Source organism: Meriones unguiculatus, chromosome 2 (assembly GCF_030254825.1).
Source record: "Meriones unguiculatus strain TT.TT164.6M chromosome 2, Bangor_MerUng_6.1, whole genome shotgun sequence".
In the NCBI taxonomy this organism is placed as follows: Eukaryota; Metazoa; Chordata; class Mammalia; order Rodentia; family Muridae; genus Meriones; species Meriones unguiculatus.
The window spans coordinates 161,067,772-161,089,359 of record NC_083350.1 but is presented as its reverse complement, the minus strand read 5'-3'; the positions used below and the strand labels follow the sequence as shown (position 1 = coordinate 161,089,359).

Sequence of the window (21,588 nt, the reverse complement as noted above, 5' to 3'; positions counted from 1 at the left end):
ATAAGCACCAACAAAACAGAAGAAATATTAGAGACAAGTTGACACATGATTCTGAAAATGGAATCTTTGCTTTAATTGGCCTGCACCTGCGTTCGAAACAGCCAGTATAGAAATGTAAACTACAGAGTCGCTTTAGGCCTCTGAGTGGGCTGGCAAGTTACTAGATTTGCATAATTCTGCAAACATAATTCAGGTTATACTGTAATAGTATCTTGGCTCATGATAAGCAAAATACTGTGTTGCCATGTACAGTTGATAGCAGAACTGTTGCGGATAAAGCAGAAAAGTTAAATATTTTTGTAAAGATTTGTGGCATAGTGGAGGAAGATGGAGTCACGCGTCTGCTGAATAGAGGCCAGGAGGACTCTTATTTGTTTTGAGATATGTTTTTCCATGGCTGGAATTTAGAGAATGCCCCATCGTCGTGACTACAGTGGACTCTCTAAGGCAGCACTGGGGGCCTGGCCCTGGGACTGAAGCAGTTAGAGCAGGTGGGGAAGAGGACATTTTGTTTTGCTCCAGACCTTGGCTCTTCTCCTTCTCATGTCTCCCATTAATTTTAAGGAAAATGTTCACAACCAGGTAGCTGAATGTTCACGATATAAAGGAGAATAATTTTCTAGTAGGCAAGTAAAGTAATGTTTAGCATATTTGACTGTTTTTGTGGGAGAGCCAAAACAAAATGAGAAGAACTTTAGATTGAAAGGCGACAATGAAAGAAGTAGAATGGGGGGAGGAGTTAGGAGAGAAAAACCATAATGGAGAAGCTATTTGATGATTGACAGCAGCATTTATGATAGGAGTGAAAAGTCCTTTCATAGTTAAATAGTTGAACTTTGATCTTGATAATCTGGTAGTGTAGGGGGTTAAAACACTCACTTAGCACATTTGGGGTTCTTCTGCCCAGTTTTTGGATGTGGTAGGTTTTGAACCAGCATCTCATAAGAATTGGGGTTCTTCTGCTCATCTTCCCATGTCCAACTCAGGCCCAGGGTAGGATGAGTGACAATGCTCTCTCCTTGTGCCCACTCCTTACCATTTTCAGATGGCTCGGAATGTAATCTGTCTCCTGACAGGCCCTTTTAATTTACCTTCCCCCATTCTGGTGTGTGTTTTTACTCTCCAATAAGGTGTCACTTTTGTTTCCAATTAGAAGAGAAGTGGTTCAATGGACTTGGAGGGTGTGACTAAGCCTGTGAGGCTTCTTCCAGATCTCCAGCCCCCTTTGAAAGACAATGGGTTTCAGAGGATTTGGAATTCTAAATACCAGATTATCAGCAGTCTTTGTATACACAAAGAGAAGGATTTGCATATCATCTCTGTTTGCAGCTAAAACTGTTCATATACTTACTATAGACAGTCATGGGGATTTCTTTGAAGGTGCTGCCGCGAACAAACTGAAAATAAATGTTTACGTTTAGTAACACAACCTGTATTCCACTTCAAGAACACTAATTCTAACTAAACTTAAAAACATCTAAGGTGACTCAATGGACCTGAAGTTAGGTCAGGTGCTATAAAAATAACCAGGTTTTTACTAAGTTTTAAGATTATAAAATAATCCACTGTTAAGTATATGCATATGCTATGTTTTTTCCATTTTTTACATTGTAGTAATGTTATACTAATAATTTCTAGTCTTTTATATCAACCCTACAACATCTGCTCAACAGACTAGAAATAAAATCCATTAGCATTCTATACCTTGATTTGGATGTATTTTATCAGTTTGTTCAGTATTTCCAAGAGCTGATCATTTCCAACTGGAATGTCTGTGGAGACAAATATTCAACAGACATGGTAAGAACCAAGGTCAAGCTGCGCAGTCTTAGTCCATCAGTGATTCAGTCTTTACAGACCTGCTGGATAGAGGAGCTTATCCACGACATGAATGACACCATTTGTGGTCATGATGTCAGATTCTTTGGACTTCAACTCATTCACCAGAAGCGTCTCATTAACCTTTCAAAATAAAGGGTGATGGTAAGGAGAAACTACATGAAGACCATGTAATGACTGTAAGAGCTTTATAAATTCCTCCTGGTAACTTACTCCTTTCAGATAGATTTTGCTTCCCTGTGTGGTCTTCAGGATGTTAGTGACTCCAGGTTCAAAGCCCTTTCCGATATAAACCCCGGGGGTCAGGTGATAAAGAATGATGTTTTGGAGAGCATTTTTATCTCCTGCAAAAAAGACAGATGTTGATTTAATAATATGTTGCTTTTCTGACATTTTGATACAAGAACTAAGGAATAAAACATTTCATTGTCTCAGTTTTTTCCTGTTCTGTTTTTTCTACAATGCCAACATTTTCTCATAGATGCCAATGCTTTATCAAAACAGTATTCATTTTAATCAGCTCAAACTATGCCAATTAGTCTTGAAATTATGACAGTTCCCTTTTGTACTGTGCAATTGTGTGCTTTCACTATTTTAATATGACAGTAAGCAGTTTATGAATAAACATTAATGAATGTCTCTTCTCACATCCCAAATAGGATAGAGGAAACCAAAGGTTGTTAAGGGAACTGGAGGGGACTTTTCTTTTCTTTTCTGAAATCTGGCCAGAAAAGCTAGAGGTCTATTTAAGATTCTTAATTTGATGGGTAAATAGCTGCCATTCACCATCACTCACCAATCAGAATCTCCCTTTCTTCATTGGTCATCCCCTTGAAGGCATCATTGGTTGGTGCAAACAAGGTCCAATCCCCAGGCTGTGTCAAGAGATCTTTCAAATCTGCAGCTTCGAGGAGGCTGAGGAAGATGCTAAGCACAGAGAATATGCATTTAATTTAACATAAGAGTTAGGTTTACATTCCCTTAACCAGATACAGAGCAAGGTGTGGTCCCTGTATTATAGAAACAATGACAAATCTCCTCACACATTTTCATGTAAATGCAATATCTCCCTCTTAAGAAAACTTGATAATGGGAAAATGATTGAACTATATCATTTATACATTTCTCCACCTCCCTTTTTCTTATAAAAGTACCAAAGTGACATTTTATGTGACACAAAACTTTTGTTTCATTTGATATTTTATTAAAGAGTATTTTTTATTGGATCACTTTTAAAGAAACAATTATAAGAAAAAAATTCAAGGAGTAAATCAGACTATTGGATTTTTTTCCACCATTTTTTTTTCATTTTTGGATTTTTTTCATTTTCATTTCATTTGGATTTTTTTCATTTTTGGATTTTTCCCACCATTTTTTTTTCATTTTTTCATTATACCATGGTACCCTAGGAACAGACCAAATAGCACTGAAAACATGTGTTAATTTAAAAATATTTGTGTGAATTTTTTCAATTTAATTTTTTCAATTTATTTTAGCATTTCATTCACAAGTACTGTATTTACATCATTTTCACACCTCCATCTCCCCCTTCTAACTCCTGCTGTGTTGGCACACCCACTCGCTCTTCAAATTCATGACTTCCTATTCTTTAATCACTTTACACACACACACACACACACACACACACACACACACACACACACACACGTGTGTATATATAAACAAAGCCTGATGAGTCCGTTTAGTGTTGCTGATATGAACGTGTGTCTGGGGCTGGCATGGGGTTAAGGTAACCTGTTAGAGGGCTCCTCACTGGAGAAGGTGGATTCTTCCTCTCTCATTGGCTGTACTTGCCTGTAATTCCCAATCCAGGAACACTGTCTGGTGAAATCTCCCTCACGTGGTGTTATGGTGAAGGTCTTAATTAGGTGACCACGTTGTTGTGAGTGTGGTCGCCTGTGGTATACAGGAGGGACTGCCCCACAGCAACCATCCTTTGCCTCTTACAGTCTTTCCTCCATGATGGTCCCTGAGCCTTGGGCCAGGGTTGTGTTGTTGATGTATCCCTGGGGTTAGCAACACCATACACTGGCTGCTTCGCGGGCAGCGCCAGGGCTCATCCTTTGGTGCAAGCGCCGGTGCTAGACTTACCTAAAGCGTTTATCTTGCCTCAGTTTTTCATGCAGGGATTTCTCGGCGGGTTGGATGATCTCGCGGAATATGTGAATGGCACCATTCCTGCCCTGCTTGCTTCCTCTCACCATGCAGGAGTTTTCAATGCAGATAGCCTAGCGGTGGGAGGAAAGACCCGCGATGCCCTTTTGTGAGCTTGATATGAGCCCTTCCAAGAGGTCACTCGACTGGTGAGACTAGAGAAAGCAGCTTCTGTCCTGTGCTTAAAGTCTTGTACACGTGACCGTGCACTTTCCATCGGTCCTGCCACTGGTCAAGCCACCTTGGGCCAGGTCTGTGCATCCTGTCAGCAGACTGCAGTCTAACACTGTTTTATTTTTTTCTCTCAACCTGTTCCATGTTTAGCTACTCTTTCTGTTAGTATTAGCTATAAATATTTCAGAATTCAGTGATTCATGTAAGCTTCACATCTAGTACATTTTCTTGACTGTAAGACCCATCAGTTATATGCCTAATCCTTAATTCCATTCAGTTTTAAAATACATATAGATGCATGTTTTATTTAATATATGCACATGTATAATTTAATAAATGCAGAGATATCAGTTAATGTGGGTACGTGTATAAGTTACCGCGTTCATATGCATAATCCAGTGTGTGTGCATGCACAACTTAATATATGTGCATGCATAATTGAAGGTTAGGCTAATTGCCCGAGGTATTTGAAACGTGTGCCTTGCCGTCGGGCAGCCTTAGTAAAGGGCTCCCACGTGACGCTCCACCTACCTCCAGGTGACCCCACCCTCCCTACGAAGTCTTTTCGGCTGTACTGTAATTCTGATTGCCAGTGTTTCCAGGACGTTTCCTGCAGGAAGTAACCCTTCAGATTCATTTCATAGGATCCAGAAATCTGTATGGGCTTTTACAAATTCACCTTGAAAGTCACTCAGAAGAAATTCCATTTCTGAGTGAAGGGGAGGGGAAAGGCACCCCAGAAGCCCCTTCCCCCCCTCCCACATGTTTAACACAACACAAAATCTGCCCTGGAAACTACAAAGTAGTCTACAAGGCAAACACTGAGGTCATGGGGAATCTTCTGGAATTAATAGTCACTTGTTAACTGGAACAAATGCTAGTTTTCTGCCCTTCACAGCACATTCTCCCAAGCACCTTTCTTCTAAACTGCACTCATCTCTGATTATATGAACATTAAATTTTTACAGTCACACCTACAAAAGTCTGAGGAACATTCGCTATGGCAGTTCTTAGACCACTTGTGCTTTGTGACATTCAGGCCAGTGTAGATGCACGTTACATCCGGGTCTTTTTCACCTACCGTCCGATACACAAAGACGCGGAGTTGTTTGCCTCCGATGGTCTCCAGGATCTGTCCGTTGTAGAGGTCGCTGAGGCCGACTTTTACTTTCAATATGTGGTTTTGCAGAATTAGCTTAAGAAGGCGCTGGTCCATGCTTAGAGTGTCATCTGTGAATAAGTTCATTAGAGAGGAACATTATCATGTGTGGAGAACACGGCACGAGAAGAAACATGGAAATCTCTAATGCTCTTCATGCACCCCTCGCTCACATCATAAAGGAGTTAAATGCTCAAGGCCAGCAAGGCTATCTGCCAGTACAAACTGACCTATCACCACAGGCTATGTCCATGAAGTTCTTGTTGGGCAAACAATAGCATCATCTACATAGGAACGGTTTACTTTCATGATGGTGATTGGCAAAATCTGACAATTAGGTTCCATAGTCACATGGGTGACTGTTGATGAGTCATGTGTAAGTTCATGCTTATTACTGGTCAAGGATCAAAGCACACAGAATCCAAATGTGACATAGTGCCAGAACATGTACATTATTATCCTGAGAAAGATACTGCATTTCTAGAAATTCTAATTTCTCTAATTAATAATTTTATATATTGCAACTTAGTACTTAGAAAACATTAAAAATTTTGATTTTTGGTCACTAAACTTTTTCTCATAATTTATATATTTCTCTGTGAAATACATTTTTGTTGTTGGTTTTTGTTTATTTGTTTGTTTGTGGTTTTTTTTTTTTTTTTGAGACAGGGTTTCTCTGCATAGCCTTAGTTGTCCTGGACTGGCTTTGTAGACCAAGGTGGCCTGGAACTCTCAGAGATCCACCTGCTTCTACCTCCCACAGTGCTGGGATTACAGGTGTGGGCCACTGGGCATGACTATTATTTCTTATTGAGGATAATCACCGAGAAGGAAGAAGGGATCAAGAGAGTGGGAACAGGAGCCAGCACGTACCAGAGAATGCATTGTTCACAGGTGCCAACAAGGTGTACTCCCCATCAGGCTTCAGAGAAGACGCCAAGCCTAACTGGGCTACCAGGTCTGTGAAAGTGGTCTGCTGCTTTCCAGCCAGCTCAATAACTTGTTTGGCTGTAAGATAAACCATCGCCATCTCAACAATGTCGTCATTGTTACGGTCCCCATCCTGGGTTCATATATCAACGCCTGGTTCTTTTCTATTTCTGTGAGCTATTTACTTGTCAGTCTAGGAAAAGATTCCACCCTTCCCTTAGTATGAAGGTTCTACTTTGCATGTGAAGGGCCTGATTAGTACAAATAATCATCGAGGAAATTTTTCTATCTTCCTAGTGTAGTTTTCTTTCAGCTGCCTTTCAGCCTTTCTACACTCTCTATCTTTGTTGCCAAGAAACACACTAGCAGTGTAAAAACCTTTTACAAATATTAGATGCTGGACCAAGGCCCTGCAAGGGCCACCCATGGCTGCACAGACTCTAGAGTCAGCTCTTGGTGAGCACCCAGCCAGTTGGGGTTTGTGCTTCTTTAGACTACTCAGTAGCTCTTCCTTTATGGACTTGATCCCCAAACACCTCCAGGATAAGCAAAATGATGGTTGGGGCCCTGCTCACCTGAATCGGGAATGAGGACTTCGTCAATCAGGTGGATGACACCATTCTTAGTCACAATGTCTTTCTTGTTCACCATCTTGATCCCATTAATGGAGATGCTGTCCCCCTCACATCCAATCTCAATTGTGTTGCCTTCCATGGTCTCAAACACAGCTCCTCCTGTGATGGCCTCAGAGCACTGGAGAGTGTTTAGGATATGGTACTTCATGAGAGCTGGGGAAATAAGTAAAGGAAAAAAAAATCAAACTTCAGGTCAAGGGAAATAACATTTGACCATATGCATTTCATTGTGGAACTAAATTCATCAAGGAAATATGACACAGCTGTAAGCACTGAGATATTAAAAATCTTAACTGTACTTGTTATAGAAAGCGTGTGTTTTAAATCAGTGCTTCTAGAAACAGCTTAGCTTGGTAGAAAGAAAGGAAAGAGAATATGAGCTTTCCAAATTATTTGTGCAGCACCAGGAAGACAAAAAAGAATGGAAAGAGAAAAAGTGTTTTACACAGTTTATGAATTATTTGTTAGCTGTGACTGTTCTAAAACACACAGACAGAATACTGCATTAACCGCTTCCAAAAGACTGTTCATGATTTGTAATATCGTTCTAGAACCTGAGGGCAAGGTAAGCTATTTCCTCCAGACAACTTCTAGAAAATGCAGACAGTTTCATGAGGAACGTCTGTGGGATTTGTCTGACCCTCCATGTTATATTGCGACTCACACCCTCAAAGTTTGTCAGCTTACTCTAGATAAACATGTTTGGAGACTGAGTATATAAAATTTGTTAGCACAAGACAAAGACCATTTGGCTGTTGGAAGGGAGGCTGGAAAGGACCCACATAAACTTGTGAATCAATATGTAGTGGCCAAAGAGAACCATGTAACTTTCTCAGTTCAGTTATAACTTATAGCATAAATTTATTTTTGGAAGTATTATGTAATATGCAATCCATATTAAAATCAGACCTGAAATTACTCTTCCATACTTGATTAATTTTTCTTTTCAGTTTGAAGAAGATGTATTTATTTTGCCTGAATGTGTGTTCAGCCACTACATGCATGCCTGGTGCCGAAGAAGCCAGAAGAAAAAATCCTATTCCCTGGAATCCTGTGGTGTGCTGGGAATCGATTGTGGGTCCTCTGTGGGAGCAGCCAGCCCTCTTAACTGCTGAGCAGTCCCTTCCCTTCTAGCTTCTTATTAACCTTTCATAATGTCTGTAACTTATTTGCTTGGGAACAACACAAATGCCTGCAAAAACCTCACAGCTGTTTTTAACTAAGCACTATACTTGCCTGTTCTTTCAATCTTTTAAATGGTGTTTTCTAGAGCACCTCACATTGCCTACTGCATTGGGTCTTTCCTATCACAGCTGCCAGTATTGGCAATGCCTCGTCTTTTTTCACTGCCTTCATCCTAGGTCTCTGGGAGAATTCGGGGGCAGGATGATATGTCCTACCTTCGGAAGCCACTTTGTCCCCCATGATCCTTTCTAGGACTCCTCGTGGGAGTTTCTCAAAAGCTTCATTGGTGGGAGCAAAGAGTGTGAAGTGACCATCTCTTCCAAGGGACTCCAAAAGGTCAGAGGTGATCGCAGCCGCCTGAAACACAAATGACTTTCAGGGGACGGCACGGCAAATCCTGAGGATACCTGTCACACACTTGGCCTAGGGTGTCAGGAGGACGTTCAGAGCTTCACCAGGGACATTTGCTCCTCTTAAATTGCTAAAATACTGCTTTTGGGGCCAACCAACTAAGACTTTCCAAATATCCCTCAAGCTGTTGGTTAGAATGGAAAGTCTGCCAGTGTTTATCTGACTGTAGCAAAATCCAAAATGTTACCGAATTGACATGTTTTAAAGACCCTAAGCATTCTGAAGTCACAAACATGATAATCCTTTCTTTATCACTCATGTTCAAACATGTATTATTACTTTATATGGGATGGTATTTCCTTTGTGAAGTGGAAATGGCTATTTCATGGATATATTGTTGTAGTTCGCCAGATTTGTTGAATAGCATTTTTTTGTTTGTTTGTTTTTTTGTAGTCTACAGATCTTGTCAGGGAAGAAAAGTTTTCAGTGACTCCGTAGAATCTGCCCTGGTTCTTACTCTGAATGATGAAAGCTCATCTTCCGCTTCAATGAAGTCTTGGATGGAGGTCCCAATCTGTGTCAGGACACGGTCAATGACATGGACAACACCATTTGTGGCAATCTGGTTCCCATGGATGACCCGAGCACAGTTCACAGTGACAACCTACAATCGTTTGGAATAAAAAAATTACACCTACCCATGGACTGCTAAGACAACAGTGATTTCCATATTTCCCTTAGTACTGGTAAGGAGGTGAGGAGCCTGCATGCTGAGAGCCTGAGCCGGGGACCAACGCTGGAATGTTGTCAAAGAGGAAGCAGAACTGTTTAGAACCCCAATTCATCAAAAACATTTCTGGAGATACAAGACAAATCATTTCCTTCACCTGGGTTATCGACTTTATTTTTATTCTTTAATATAAATACTTGTTACAATAGTTATTTCTGATGTAGGTCAAAGAATTGCGTAAAGAATTCTAATTAGCTTTGAAATGAATTCTAGTAGAGGAATAAGAATCACCATTGCAAAATTTTCATGAGGTCCTACTGAACAATAAATTACATTGCCTCACCACTGGAATTTTTCCCCACTTGGGAAATTTTAATGTTGAAAAAAAAAAAAAAGAGAAAACCCTGAGGCCCCACTGGCAACTTGCCATAGTCTAGCTAATATAAAACCTCAAGAACCTCAACCAGACAGTGTCCAGAGAGTAACTGAGAGGGCAATCATCTCCCTCTTGGTTGTACTTTTCACCATCTCTAAGAAATAGCTTAATACTCATTAGCTCTAACTGCCAATCATTCAGTCTTTAGGAGGACTCAGCTGGCTTGAAATGTTACATGACCATGTTCTTCTTCTTCTTCTTTTTTTTTAATCATAATACAAGCATTTACATTATACTATAACAAACATTTCATCATTTCTGTAAACATTCAATCAAGAGAACAGATAAACCTGAGCAAAAACATGACTCCCAAAATGTAAATTTTATAAATTAATAAATAAATAGTAAAGAAATAAAGAAACAACACTTTTACAAATAAAACTTACCCCATTGGGATAATGGTTAATGAAGAGGCCCAGATTGTTGTACATTGAAGGGATAACCATGCCGTGTTTCAGGTCCTTGGTTAGCATTCTCTTGTTAACCATGTGGCTGTGTAAAGCATTCAGCAACTCAACATTGACATTGTTCTCCAGGCCCCTGCGAATGTCCTGGGCAGAATCAGAGAAAAGTTCATTGCTGTGGTTTGCTGTGGTTTGCTGTGGAAGTTCTCTCATGCACCCAGTTTGTTCTTGAGTGTGTTTGTGTGTGTGTTTGCCCATGCATGTGTGTGTGCTTGTCTGTGTGCACCATGTGTGTGGGAGTGCCTGTAGGTGTCTGGAGCTGGAGTTACAGGTGGTTGTGAGCTGCTGATGTGGGCGCTGGGAACTAAACTTGGGTCTTCTGCAAGCATTCTTTACTGTTGAACATGATAGAGACTGATTTTTTTTTTTTTTTATGAGACTGAGGTGGGGAGCCAGGGTCACTGACAGTGTTTAAGTCTGAATGGTGATATAGATTCTGCCTACTATGGGGGAAAGGGTTGAAGAAAAGCAATTATCTATAGAGTTAAGAAATGGCTTACATTCTCAGTGTCCTTTACTTATGTAGCCATGTCATATGTTGAAGAATAATATTAATGTGGAGATCAGAATCATTGAGGTTCCAAGGGAAATCAGTACAAGACCCACAGAGATCATAGCTGTGCACACTAACGTGAGAGCCAAAGTTGTCGAGATGCAGGCAAAGGGCAGCGTGCAGTTCCAGGAGGAAATATCTAACTTTTACTCTGAAGGTGAGGATGCCCAGGTGTGATAGGAAAGACAAGTGATCTCGACTCAGCATTAACACAGCAGAGATACAGGATGCTGTGCCTGAGAAGCTGCCTTGAGCCATCCTTGAGTCGATTCATCTCCACAGGAGCAGAACTTAGGAATTTATTTCTCTACTAATTATATACAATTGGAAATTGAGGAATATTTTATGAATTAGTCTGTCATGAATTAGTCTGTTCATAAAATCAAATATTGTTTATCACACTTGGTTCAAATATTGAAATATTTCCTGTACTGAAAATCTTGGAACAGCAATCTGTGTGGCATGTAATTATGCATATATCGACAAGCATAAACTATTAAGCTTCTCTTTCAGTGCAACTGTAGTTATGTTGTTTATCAACAATAATATACAGCTATGTAATACAGCTTAAAATAAATGTTTAAATCTAGCTAGGCACTTTCATTTACCTTTCTAATATATATGTTGTCTGAACTTAATGTGTATTTTCTTACAACCAAGAAGGTAAGAGGAGAGGAATATATCAACAACAACAATAGTAATTCCTTCAGCCCATTGTTCTTCCCTTTTAAAAGAGTGTCTCCTGTGGAGTTTCACTATGACAGCATGAACACACACCACTGCCCCAGCAACTCATATATAAATTGATCAATTGAAATGAAAACGGCAGTGTCACTCAATACATGTCTCAGATAATGGAAAGGCCAAATTACCGAATCCAGGTTTTCCCAAGCCTCGTTACTCGGTGCAAAGTATGTGTACGACCCCTTTCCTTCAATCTCTTCTCTCAGCTTGGAGACGTCGGAATAGTGCTGAGTGGTGGTGGCTCCCACAATGCCCAGAGTGCCATAAACATGGTCAATGGGCATCACTGCGATAGTCAGAGACGAGCAGATGCTTAGAACTTGATTTCTAGGATATGCTTCCACAAGCATTCAAACTTCATCTATTCCCCAATATACTGAACCAATCAACTTAAGCAGCAAAATCCCACAAATTAACCACTTTACCCAATGTTTCCATTTTGAGGGTCATTACAAAGTACCACTCAGACTAGTATTTCTTTGCACTTCTTTTGTGAGTTTTAAAATACCAAACTGAAGTAACATTTAGTACATCCTGCCACAACAGTTCAGTCAGGATTTCCAGAGAATATATCCGATTACTTCAGCTAAAGACAAGTTGCTTCTTGCCCTCCCAGAGACTGGCCAGGATAACACGCGCTGCAATGCTGGCTGAATCTGTAAGCAGCTTGTTGTGTTTACATTTATAATTGTTACGGTTCTTGTTCCCTAAAGGGATATAGGGACATAGTTCTCTCCATTTGAGGGAAACATATCTAAAACTTTCAGAAGGTTTTTCTGGCATGTCTGATGCCAACCTGAAAAGGTAGATCTAGCACTATGCAGCCTTCTTGTTTTTCTGACCCTGTTGATTTGAAAACTGGTGTCATTTGGACATGGTTGTAAAGTAAATGGCTACTCTAGTGAACTCCCCAAGACAATTATTAAACTAAATCATGAATTTTACAAAAAAAATGTGAATAAGGTTAAATTTTACCGGGTTTCATGGCACGCCCATGCTGATATTGAAGGAAACACATCCTACACTTACTAAGCGCAAGTTTCCATGTGAGAAAGCCTATGACACATCTGTTTACAGATGTGACATGAGTTAGTCACATCCCATCACCACCAGCAGCACTAACCAAACACCGGGTCTCAGAAGTGAGGTTTTTGACAATCTCTCAGCCGCTCAGAACAGTGCCGTGCATGTTGCTGACTTAGCACGTCATTCTGAATACAATACTATGCCAGGGACTGTCTATGGGTTGGTTTCCATGACAGTAAGTTCTCTGGAGTTTATGGCTGGAAGACCTGTGCCTGGGGGGAGACCCTTCTGCTGAGTAGCTGGGACCTGGGGAAGGGTACTGATTGGCATCGCATATCCAGAGGGATTGAAAAGCAACTTCTTTCATTGACAGAATTACGGGCCAGCACATTCCAGAGTGTTTGTTTCCATTACAAACTCAGAGACGGTCAGCTAAGGATGCTGCCTCCTTAAGTAGAGGCCATGCTCAAAGACAGGGACCTCCCTGAAGGGGGAGCTGCCTCCGACAAGGCGTCCCATTAGGTCAGGTACCATCAGCTTCCAGTGCATGGGGAAAGAGGTCTAAGATTTCATCACAAAAAAAAAATGTGAAGAGTTGTCAGACTTAAGAGCGTTCTACACACCCATACACTCACGCACATTCACACGCCTGTAACCTCATGCGGGCACATACTGTTGGCTTCTCCACAAGCTCCCTAAATGAATTCCTCACAGAGAAATAGCTCCCCATGTAGTGCAGAAATGTAGATTTTTACCTGCCGGGCAGCCTTTCATTCCTTCCATTCTCATATAGCCAGGACAACATTCGTATAACACAGTCCTGCACAGAGGGGGAGAATCTCAATATTAAAACAGAGAACTGCAAAAGCCTGTTAGCCACATAAGCCTAACAGAACGGATTACTTAGTCCTACGATGCTCTAAGATTGTAGAAGCCAGTTTTGCTTTCCATCCTTCAGATACCAGACACTTGTGTAAGTCTGTAAGGTTTTCTGTGCACCGTCATGGCACTGGGGAAAGGTTCCTGGATCTTGGTCCTGAAGAATGGAGTTTACTGTGGGTGTCCACTGTGTGCTAGATGCTTGCCCTTAAACAAGCCACTTGATATGTTGAGATTCAGCCTTCCAAACAGTTGAACATGAGAAGAGCAGAGGTATTATCAAAATACAAAGAGTTGTGAATCTCAAAAAAAAAAAAGTTTTCAGAATAACTTTGTTAGCTAAAAGGAACAAGAAAATGCTCATTGCTATACGCCACCTTGAAATGACAGAAATACACTAACTCATTCTAATGTATGAAATCCTATCTCATGTAAAACTATTAGCATGAATTATACAAAATAAATATTTCTTTGATGTTTTCATACATATACATGATATGATGTTTTCATCAAATTTACTCATTTATTACCTCTCTAGTCTTATCATTTCATTATTCTCCCCAGAAGATAGTGTCTCATGTGTGCAGGCTGGCTTGAACTCCCTAGGTAGTTGAGGATGACTCTGAATTCCTGATTCTCTAGGATGAACACCATCATTGTGGTTTTAGGTTGTGTTGGGGATCGAACCCAGGGCTTTGAGCACTCAAAGGAAGCAGTCAACCAAGTAAGCTGCATTCTTAACTAAGACACAGAGTTACTTTTGCTTTAAATTATCAATAGTTCTTATTAATTAATTAAGTTATTAGTTATTATTGTTATTATTAATTTAACTGTGCTATACAAGTTTTAATGTTCTCTGCAGTTTCAAGAGTTGGCTGCACCTGAGATAAGGAAACTGCCTGTAGCCCTGATACAAATCTTAATTTGCCCCCTGGTGGCAATTAGACTTACATAGATCTGGAAATAAATAGACTATGTAGGAATTAATTAAATGTCCTCTTGAGTTTGATTTATGAGCTTGATAAACAATAACAATGAGATATGTCTATAGTTAAACATCTAAAGATAAACAGTGATGATAACAGAACAGTGTCATTATGAGACAAATTGCTATTCCAAACAAATTATATAATCAGATAGTCAGCTCTGAAGTAGAAAAGTCACACAGCAGAAGGGGTGAGTTTGTAGAATGGTGCCCTGTAATCTCAGCTGAGAAGTGGACAATGTGTTTATCTGAGTGATTGTCTCAAATACAACAGAAGCATTTTAGTCTTGTTCCCAGAGAGCATTAGTCACACACAAATCTGTTTTCCTATATGGTTAGGAAGTTGAATAAAGCAAGAAGAAAAGCAAGAAGAAAATGAAAAAGGAGAAGGAGAAGGAGGAGGAAGTGGAGGAAGAGGAAGAGGAGGAGGAGGCGGGGGAGAAGGAGAAGGAGAAGGAGAAGGAGAAGGAGAAGGAGAAGAAGAAGAAGAAGAAGAAGAAGAAGAAGAAGAAGAAGAAGAAGAAGAAGAAGAAGAAGAAGAAGAAGAAACAATCATGTATCAACACAGCTTGATGCATGGGAATTTCAACAAAAATGTCATAGAAAGCCAGTTGAAAATGTCACTAGCATCAACAGGGAGCTTGCTTTATGTTAGGGATTCTACATTATTGTAGACTGTACCTTAAGCCTTAAGCCTAGGGATGCTTATGCTTTTCTTGAGACCTGGCCTGTTTCCTTCTAGTAAATTCCCAAAGTAGCTCTTTGGCTTCCCAAAGAAGCCAACCTAAAAATGACATTACACAGAAGACACTGGCAACTTGAGAAGAAGGGAGCTGAGGACAAGCCAGGCTTCCTCCCTCTCTGTAGTATTGGTTTCTTTGGATATTTGAGATTAGCATTTGCATTTGTTTCAGTGAAGAAATATAAGTGTGATTTTGAAGTGGAAGCTATTGGAAGAAATTTTGCTAAGGGGACAGTCTTAAAGCTTTGGTAACAAGTCTGGCTACAAACAGGACTTTTGTTTAATGGAAAACAAGAATCTTGGCTTTTGCTGTGTGACAACTTTGGTGAAATAAGATGTCCTTAACTTCCAGAAAGAACATAAAAAACACTTCCTTTTAAACACTCAACATGGAAAAGTCAATGAACTTCCCAAGGTTAAATAGTTCTGCATTGAGTGTTTGTCCCAATAGCACAAGGATAGAAATAAGTTATGTATGCGTGTATGCATGCATGTGTCTATTCTTGAGGGTTTGAAGGTATATCACTTTGGAGCTCAAAGTATCCTAGGGGTTGGGGCAGTCCTCTGGCTTCAGTGTCTTTGGAGGGTACCTGAGGCTGACCATGGTGTGCTAAGCATATCTTTAGATTCTTCAGCCCTCAAGACTACCCCATAGAGGACACAATTTGGCAGTGAGGGCCCTTCTATTGTTTTCATCACTAGGGACGACATGGAAACCCTTTCTGATTTACTAAGCTATCCTACCTTTAAGATAGCTCCCTTCTTGTAAAATGATCAATTGGGCAAGTGATTCCTAACCTTTATAGATCCAGGGCTTTTTATTTTCTTATCAATAGTTATGTAAAACCAATCAATAGGCTTGTCTACCACATAGGCAATAATGTTCTTCAGCTTTAGGTTGATCTGTGGAATATACAGGAAAGCCATAGAAGAATCATCCTGTTAGCTATGGGGATATTCAACTGAGTCATGAGCTTCTGCTATCACCATCATGGTCTCCTGGGGATGGAGCAGCTTGTGCAGTGAAGCATTATTGCTTCAGTGAAAACCCAGGGATGAAGTGGAATATTTTTCAAAAATGTATAAATGACCAGAGAAACATTGATTTGGACTTTAAAAATTTTACATTTCAGATCAATTTGTTTACCTTGACTCTTCCTCTCTCTCCTTCCTTCTCCTTCTCTCTCCCCTTTCCCCCTGCCCCCCCGCTCCTTGTGTGTGTGTGTGTGTGTGTGTGTGTGCGTGTGTGTGTGTGTATGTATGTGTAGGTGTGAGAAGGGCAAATGAAACACAGAGTTTAACTGACTCTGTTAAGACAAAAGAGGACCAAACAACAAAGATTCAGGCCATCTCACACTGTCATGGGCCTACTTTGGCATCTCCAGCTTACGGTCTTAGAGAGAAATCCACTCATAACAGTTGTGATGAGAGGGAGCTTCTCTACCTATGTACAAGCCTTTCTTTAAAAGCACATGAGTTTAGGCAGTACTTTCAGACTAGGGCATGTGCCCCAGGAGAGGTGCATGCCATCCTGTTGGATCTTCAAACTGTCAATGAAGAAAAGGGAGACTCACGTTTTCTTCCCGCAGATAGCACCTTGATACCAGTTCTTACAGGAGCTGAAGTATTTCTTTTTGGTGCCCAGGATCTGCTGGAGGGCACAGACATTTGGGCTGGAAAGCAGAGGGGAGAGAAAAGAGTTAATCTATATGGCGAGTGCCTCTTTGCAGTTATAGGTCAGGTGCCTGAGAGAAATGCTCAGATGACATTTCAAGATGGGATTTTAAGTTTGTACAAACCTAACTCCTGATCCAGTCCTACTGAGTCCCTGGAAAAGCAGAAGTCTAAGGGAGATAGGAAGAAGAGGGAGGAAGGGAGGGGATACAAGAGGGAAGAGGAAATGGAGGAGAAGAGGAAGGAGAGGAGGAGGGAAGAAGAGAGGAAGGAGGAAGGGGAAGAAAGAAGTGGAGAAGAAAGAAGGACATATTGTATACTTGAGACTACCATTGAGATGACTGCAACTATTTTTTAAAATACCAGTATTTCAAAAATAAGATTTAACCTGGAAGAAATACTCAAAAGGAATTGGAGTTAGCAGAGTTAGGATTTTTATGTACACACTGCTATTAGTGGGAGAAAAAAGAAAACCCTTGTTTTAAAACTAAGCATGTATGCATATGGAGGCTGGGCAGCTTTAGGATTTGCCTGAACAATGGGAGAACGACTGCACAGGACACAGGTCTCACTACACACTGTTATGTGGTTCCCTGTGTTCTTACAAAAGTACATTAGTGTTAAAAGTAGCCTTCAGACAATGCTTTTACGCAAAGGAAATTTGTTTCTTTAAATAGAACAAATAAAACCATCCTCCTCTATTGCAATTTTAGGTTCACTCAAAGGCATGGAAATTTTACAACACAGTGAAGAGCGCTCTGAGATTTAAGAAAATCCCCCCAAGGCTTAGGGAGGAATGCCAAGAACCACATGTAAAAAGTGCAGATGTTTGCTCCAGTTAGCAACTTGTTTCTAATAACTTTTAAAAATCCTACATTTATCCTAAAAGATAAAAATACTTCTAGGATTCAGAGAAGCAGTTATACAGCCCAGAGTTTAATTTTCATATACAAATCAAATGAAATTTGCGCTGATGTCCTGTGAGGCGTCTTAAAGCTTTTGACATGATCCCATCTGGGAGCAGATGCTTTAATTTTGAAAACCATATTCTGCAGTTTTGGAAGGAAATAAAAACTCAGGTAAACTGAAAGGATTACCCTGTTGTATTTTGTTAATTGCACTGAAATTAATAACCCACATAAAGTAATAATACTTGTTATGGCGATAGCAATTCTTATGAGTTTAAGACATATATGTCATTGTAACTATGTATCTACGTATATGTAAATACATATACACATATGTGTGTTTACAGAATACTCATTGTTTTTTCTTTTCCTGTTACCTTGCAATAAGTAAAACTACAACTACCCTGAGGTACATTTGTGAAGGAATAGCGTACATATTTCTAGAACAAGCTAAGTGTAAAAAATAAAATAAAACAAGCCAGGGACTTACCCCTGATCCCGGCCCCTGATGCGGCTATGAGCCAGGACCTTGTCATAGTAACTGTTGGCGTTTGCGGGGTTAAGGTCGCACAGCAGCAGAAGGAGCAGCAGAGTAGATAAGGGCAGGAGAGGAATCATCTTCAGCCCTGAGCTCTGTCCAGGAAGAGAACTGGCCCTTGCTCTGGAGAGCTGAACTTATATAGCTCTGGGCTGTGGGAGGGAGCTCCGGCTGTGGGAGGGGGCGCCCCGCCAACCTGAGTAGCCCAGCTGCCTTGCAGAGGCACCAGCCGGGTACTGCCTATGGAAGCTACTAGGTTCTGAGCACACTGAGCTCCTTCTATTTGTTTTCAGCCATGGGACGCCTGTCTCTTGAATCTATAGGTTAACCTTATGAAAACGGTTGTATCTGAGTTTGGAGGACTCTCTGCCATCTGCCTCTCCCACTCTCTATGTCTCTGAGCTCACTTACTTTCCTGGTTTGATCTTATCACACTTAATCATTCCACAACAGAACACTGAGGTTATTTTTCACCAGGAGAGAAATCACAAAGGGGATCCAATACAAATCCTGGATAGATTTACAGCACATGTGAAATATGATTTCCACAGCTAATGCAGTCCTATAAAACTTGGGCTATGTCTTTCTCATTCGTAATGAGTATAGAGGGTTAATTAACAAAGATCTACTCTGGGAGAGTTTTCTCTAACTTTTGAAATACATATCATAAAACTTTTTTCTTTTTATTGCTTTTTATTACACACAGGCTGCATATGCTGATAAGCCCTGGAAACAAGTATTACTAATCCAGAAGTAATGTGGTAATTAAATGCATATTAAGAAACAGGGCTGCTGCCAAGAGTATGCTTCTGGTTTTTAAAAGAACAAATGTACTTTCTTGGTGTTGAACTTCAGCCTCCCTAGCTCAGGGAAGGCACAGTTTTTACCTCTTCACACGGGACGTGTCCAATGTGGAGAATCTTTCTGATGAAGATTCGACAGCGCCCTGGGCTGGGAGTGGAAATGGCCACAGATCTCTGTGAGTGAGCAGATTTTAAAGCGTCCTAAAGAAAGGAGGTGCTTTTCTGTGCTGTGCTGTGAAGTTAGCCTCAGTTGTGGCTCTCGGTATTGTTTTTCCACTAGAGACACCATGCCTGGACTCTTCATGCTCCACAGTTGGAGAAGCTGAAGGGGAGTCCACATTAGGCCGAAGAGAATCCTTATCTGGAGAGCCGTGCAAGCTTCCTGTGGGGATTGCCTTTCACTGTTAAAATAATCCCATCCTGTAACTAACAGCTGACTTATTAAGTGAGTATACAATCAAACCACACAGTCTGAACATGAGTCAGAGGCCTCTGTCACTTCTGAAATCTTGGTATTAAAGGATTGGAAATGTACAAAAAACGATCTCTGGAGAGCTGGGAGAGAATGTATCATGGAACATAAACCATGTTCCTCACAGGCCATTTGTGTGATAAATAACATTAAATCTCTTATTTATATTTATCTTAACGAAAGTATTCTAACTCCATCTGCCCTTTTTTATTGATTTGTTTTGTAAACAGCTTCTTGTCACCCTTAGATAGGCAGCCCTACCTCATGCGTGTAAGGTTTACCTAATATCAATCAGCTGGCTGTTAGAACGTTTTTGGTAATATAGTTTATCTAAGAAGTTACTGTGATATTCTGACAAGTAACACATTCTTTTTGTTTTGCACAGGGCTTCATATAACAACAACAAAAAAGACAGTCTGAAGCCCTTTTTATAGTTTCTAATAATACAAATCTGAAATCTTTGAGTATCATGTTTGAGACTTACCAAACTCTTATGGAAGTCAACGGATGCCAACCCTCCACAAATATTTACCAACTAGGGTAAGTAAGACATCAGGGAGGGTCTTGCAAATGAGATCCAGATGACACAGGGACCACCCATAAATCCAGACAACAAGGAGAGTGGAGATTTTTAAGTGAAGAATTTAGGTAAGGAAGAAATCAGAATACTTGAGAAACTGAGGCCAGGTCAAAGAGTGACACTGTGTGCTAATTGCTGGGAGAAAGTCCAAAGCTGAAGACTGGAGCTGAGCCATGACTGACATTTTGAGGATTCTTGAAGGAAGGAAGGCAACTCTGAAACCTAGAAGCAAAGTTGCGGAAGCTACTGGAAAAATCAGTGGAAGGTCATATTCTCCCCTGGGGCTCGCATCCAAAGTCACTCTGTCCACACAGGGCCCTTTCTCTTCCACTCTGTGAAACGATCCTGACCCCACTGGACCTTGCAATTTTCCTACTAGTTGCGAAGATGATGGAAATCATGAAAATGAAGTCTGACCCAGAGATGTAAGTCATTTATGAGAAAGAAGTGGTTCATTATGTAACTGAAGAGAGGTAGTGTGTCCAAGAGACAGGGCCGTTTGTCTGTAGCCCTGGGATGCTGATTTATAGGCAGTTCTCTGTTATCTGGCCTCCGGAGACCATGAGGTCATTGCACTGCCCCGCTTACTCACCACTGTGAAACCAACCTCAAACTCCTGCACTCCCCCGGACTCCTCATGGGCCCTGCACTCAGTTAGCCCATGCACGCAAACTGTGTGCAGTATGCCCTTGGTCTTGATTATATCGTGAATTTTAAAATATTTTACTTCAACATGTGGTTCATGGGTTGTTGTGGCACGTGAGCTCAAAGTTGCTTTCGTGTAGATTAAACTGTACAACACTCAGCCAAGCCTTGAGGTTAAGCCTGCCTCTTCTTAGGGAAAGTGCTCCTCAGCAGCTGGGCACCTGATCTGTGGAGACTACTAGCCTTCTGGAGTGCCTGGGCGATAGCCCTGCAAATAAAAAATTCAGGACAGGGCTTAGTGGCCTTTGATATTTTGAGTGAGGGCAATATTTTAAATCATTACCTTGAAAGAATTTAAATTAATTCAGAATCTTGTGTTAACCTTCCATCTTTAAAATGGTGTGTATAAATGAAATAAAATTGATCATCAGCAGCCACGAAGGCAAGCTCTAGGCTCGGATATTCACGCTGATGCACTGTAAAGGCCACTTATGTGAAGTGGGGCTTCTGAAGCCTTCTTTTCGGGATGGTAGTCCTATGGATTTCCACCAGCACCCCCAACGTGGTCTGTTGGGACACAGGGAAGACAATGAGACCATATTCTAGGTAAAGCGGGGCTCATGGTCACTAGGCTGTTAACTGTGAAAGGAGCATGGCGGAAGCCTTTGGGGCAATGGAAGGTGATGCTGTCTTCTCCCCCATCTCGGACTCTTCCTTTGAAAGCCCTTTAAGCAAGGAATTCCTCCTCCTGCTAAGGAGTCAGCACCCTCACTGAACGGGATTCATTTGTGCATTTAACACTGAATGTATGTTGTATTAGCGGCATCTACTTTGTATTTCTCTGGAGACATCTAGTGGAGAAAGTACAGTATAGAAATGAGTTTAGAAACACTTGCTAATGTCTATTACATTTCTATTAAACTGATACATTGAAATCCGCAGAAAGCAACTTAATTTCAAA

General features: G+C 40.7%; 1 protein-coding gene across 4 annotated transcripts in view; it reads right to left on the bottom strand.

The window, feature by feature from the left end:
- The window catches only part of Postn (periostin), a 30,226-nt gene extending 11,946 nt beyond the window's left edge, over positions 1-18,280 (bottom strand). For 3 of the 4 annotated variants that reach the window (XM_060378308.1, XM_021647808.2, XM_021647809.2), the window contains exons 1-16: positions 18,080-18,254; positions 16,582-16,680; positions 13,157-13,221; positions 11,504-11,661; positions 10,001-10,165; positions 8,966-9,112; positions 8,313-8,454; positions 6,853-7,065; positions 6,221-6,355; positions 5,270-5,418; positions 3,952-4,088; positions 2,636-2,766; positions 2,053-2,183; positions 1,860-1,962; positions 1,705-1,772; positions 1,352-1,397 (exon numbers count right to left, since the gene is read on the bottom strand). In XM_060378308.1, the coding sequence (XP_060234291.1) occupies positions 1,352-1,397; positions 1,705-1,772; positions 1,860-1,962; positions 2,053-2,183; positions 2,636-2,766; positions 3,952-4,088; positions 5,270-5,418; positions 6,221-6,355; positions 6,853-7,065; positions 8,313-8,454; positions 8,966-9,112; positions 10,001-10,165; positions 11,504-11,661; positions 13,157-13,221; positions 16,582-16,680; positions 18,080-18,207 (2,017 nt within the window). In that variant the 5' untranslated portion in view covers positions 18,208-18,254. Of the gene's footprint in view, positions 1-1,351; positions 1,398-1,704; positions 1,773-1,859; positions 1,963-2,052; positions 2,184-2,635; positions 2,767-3,951; positions 4,089-5,269; positions 5,419-6,220; positions 6,356-6,852; positions 7,066-8,312; positions 8,455-8,965; positions 9,113-10,000; positions 10,166-11,503; positions 11,662-13,156; positions 13,222-16,581; positions 16,681-18,079 lie in introns of all 4 variants that reach the window. The other variant, XM_060378307.1, reaches the window with a different exon arrangement.
- Between the last annotated feature and the right edge of the window lie 3,308 nt (positions 18,281-21,588).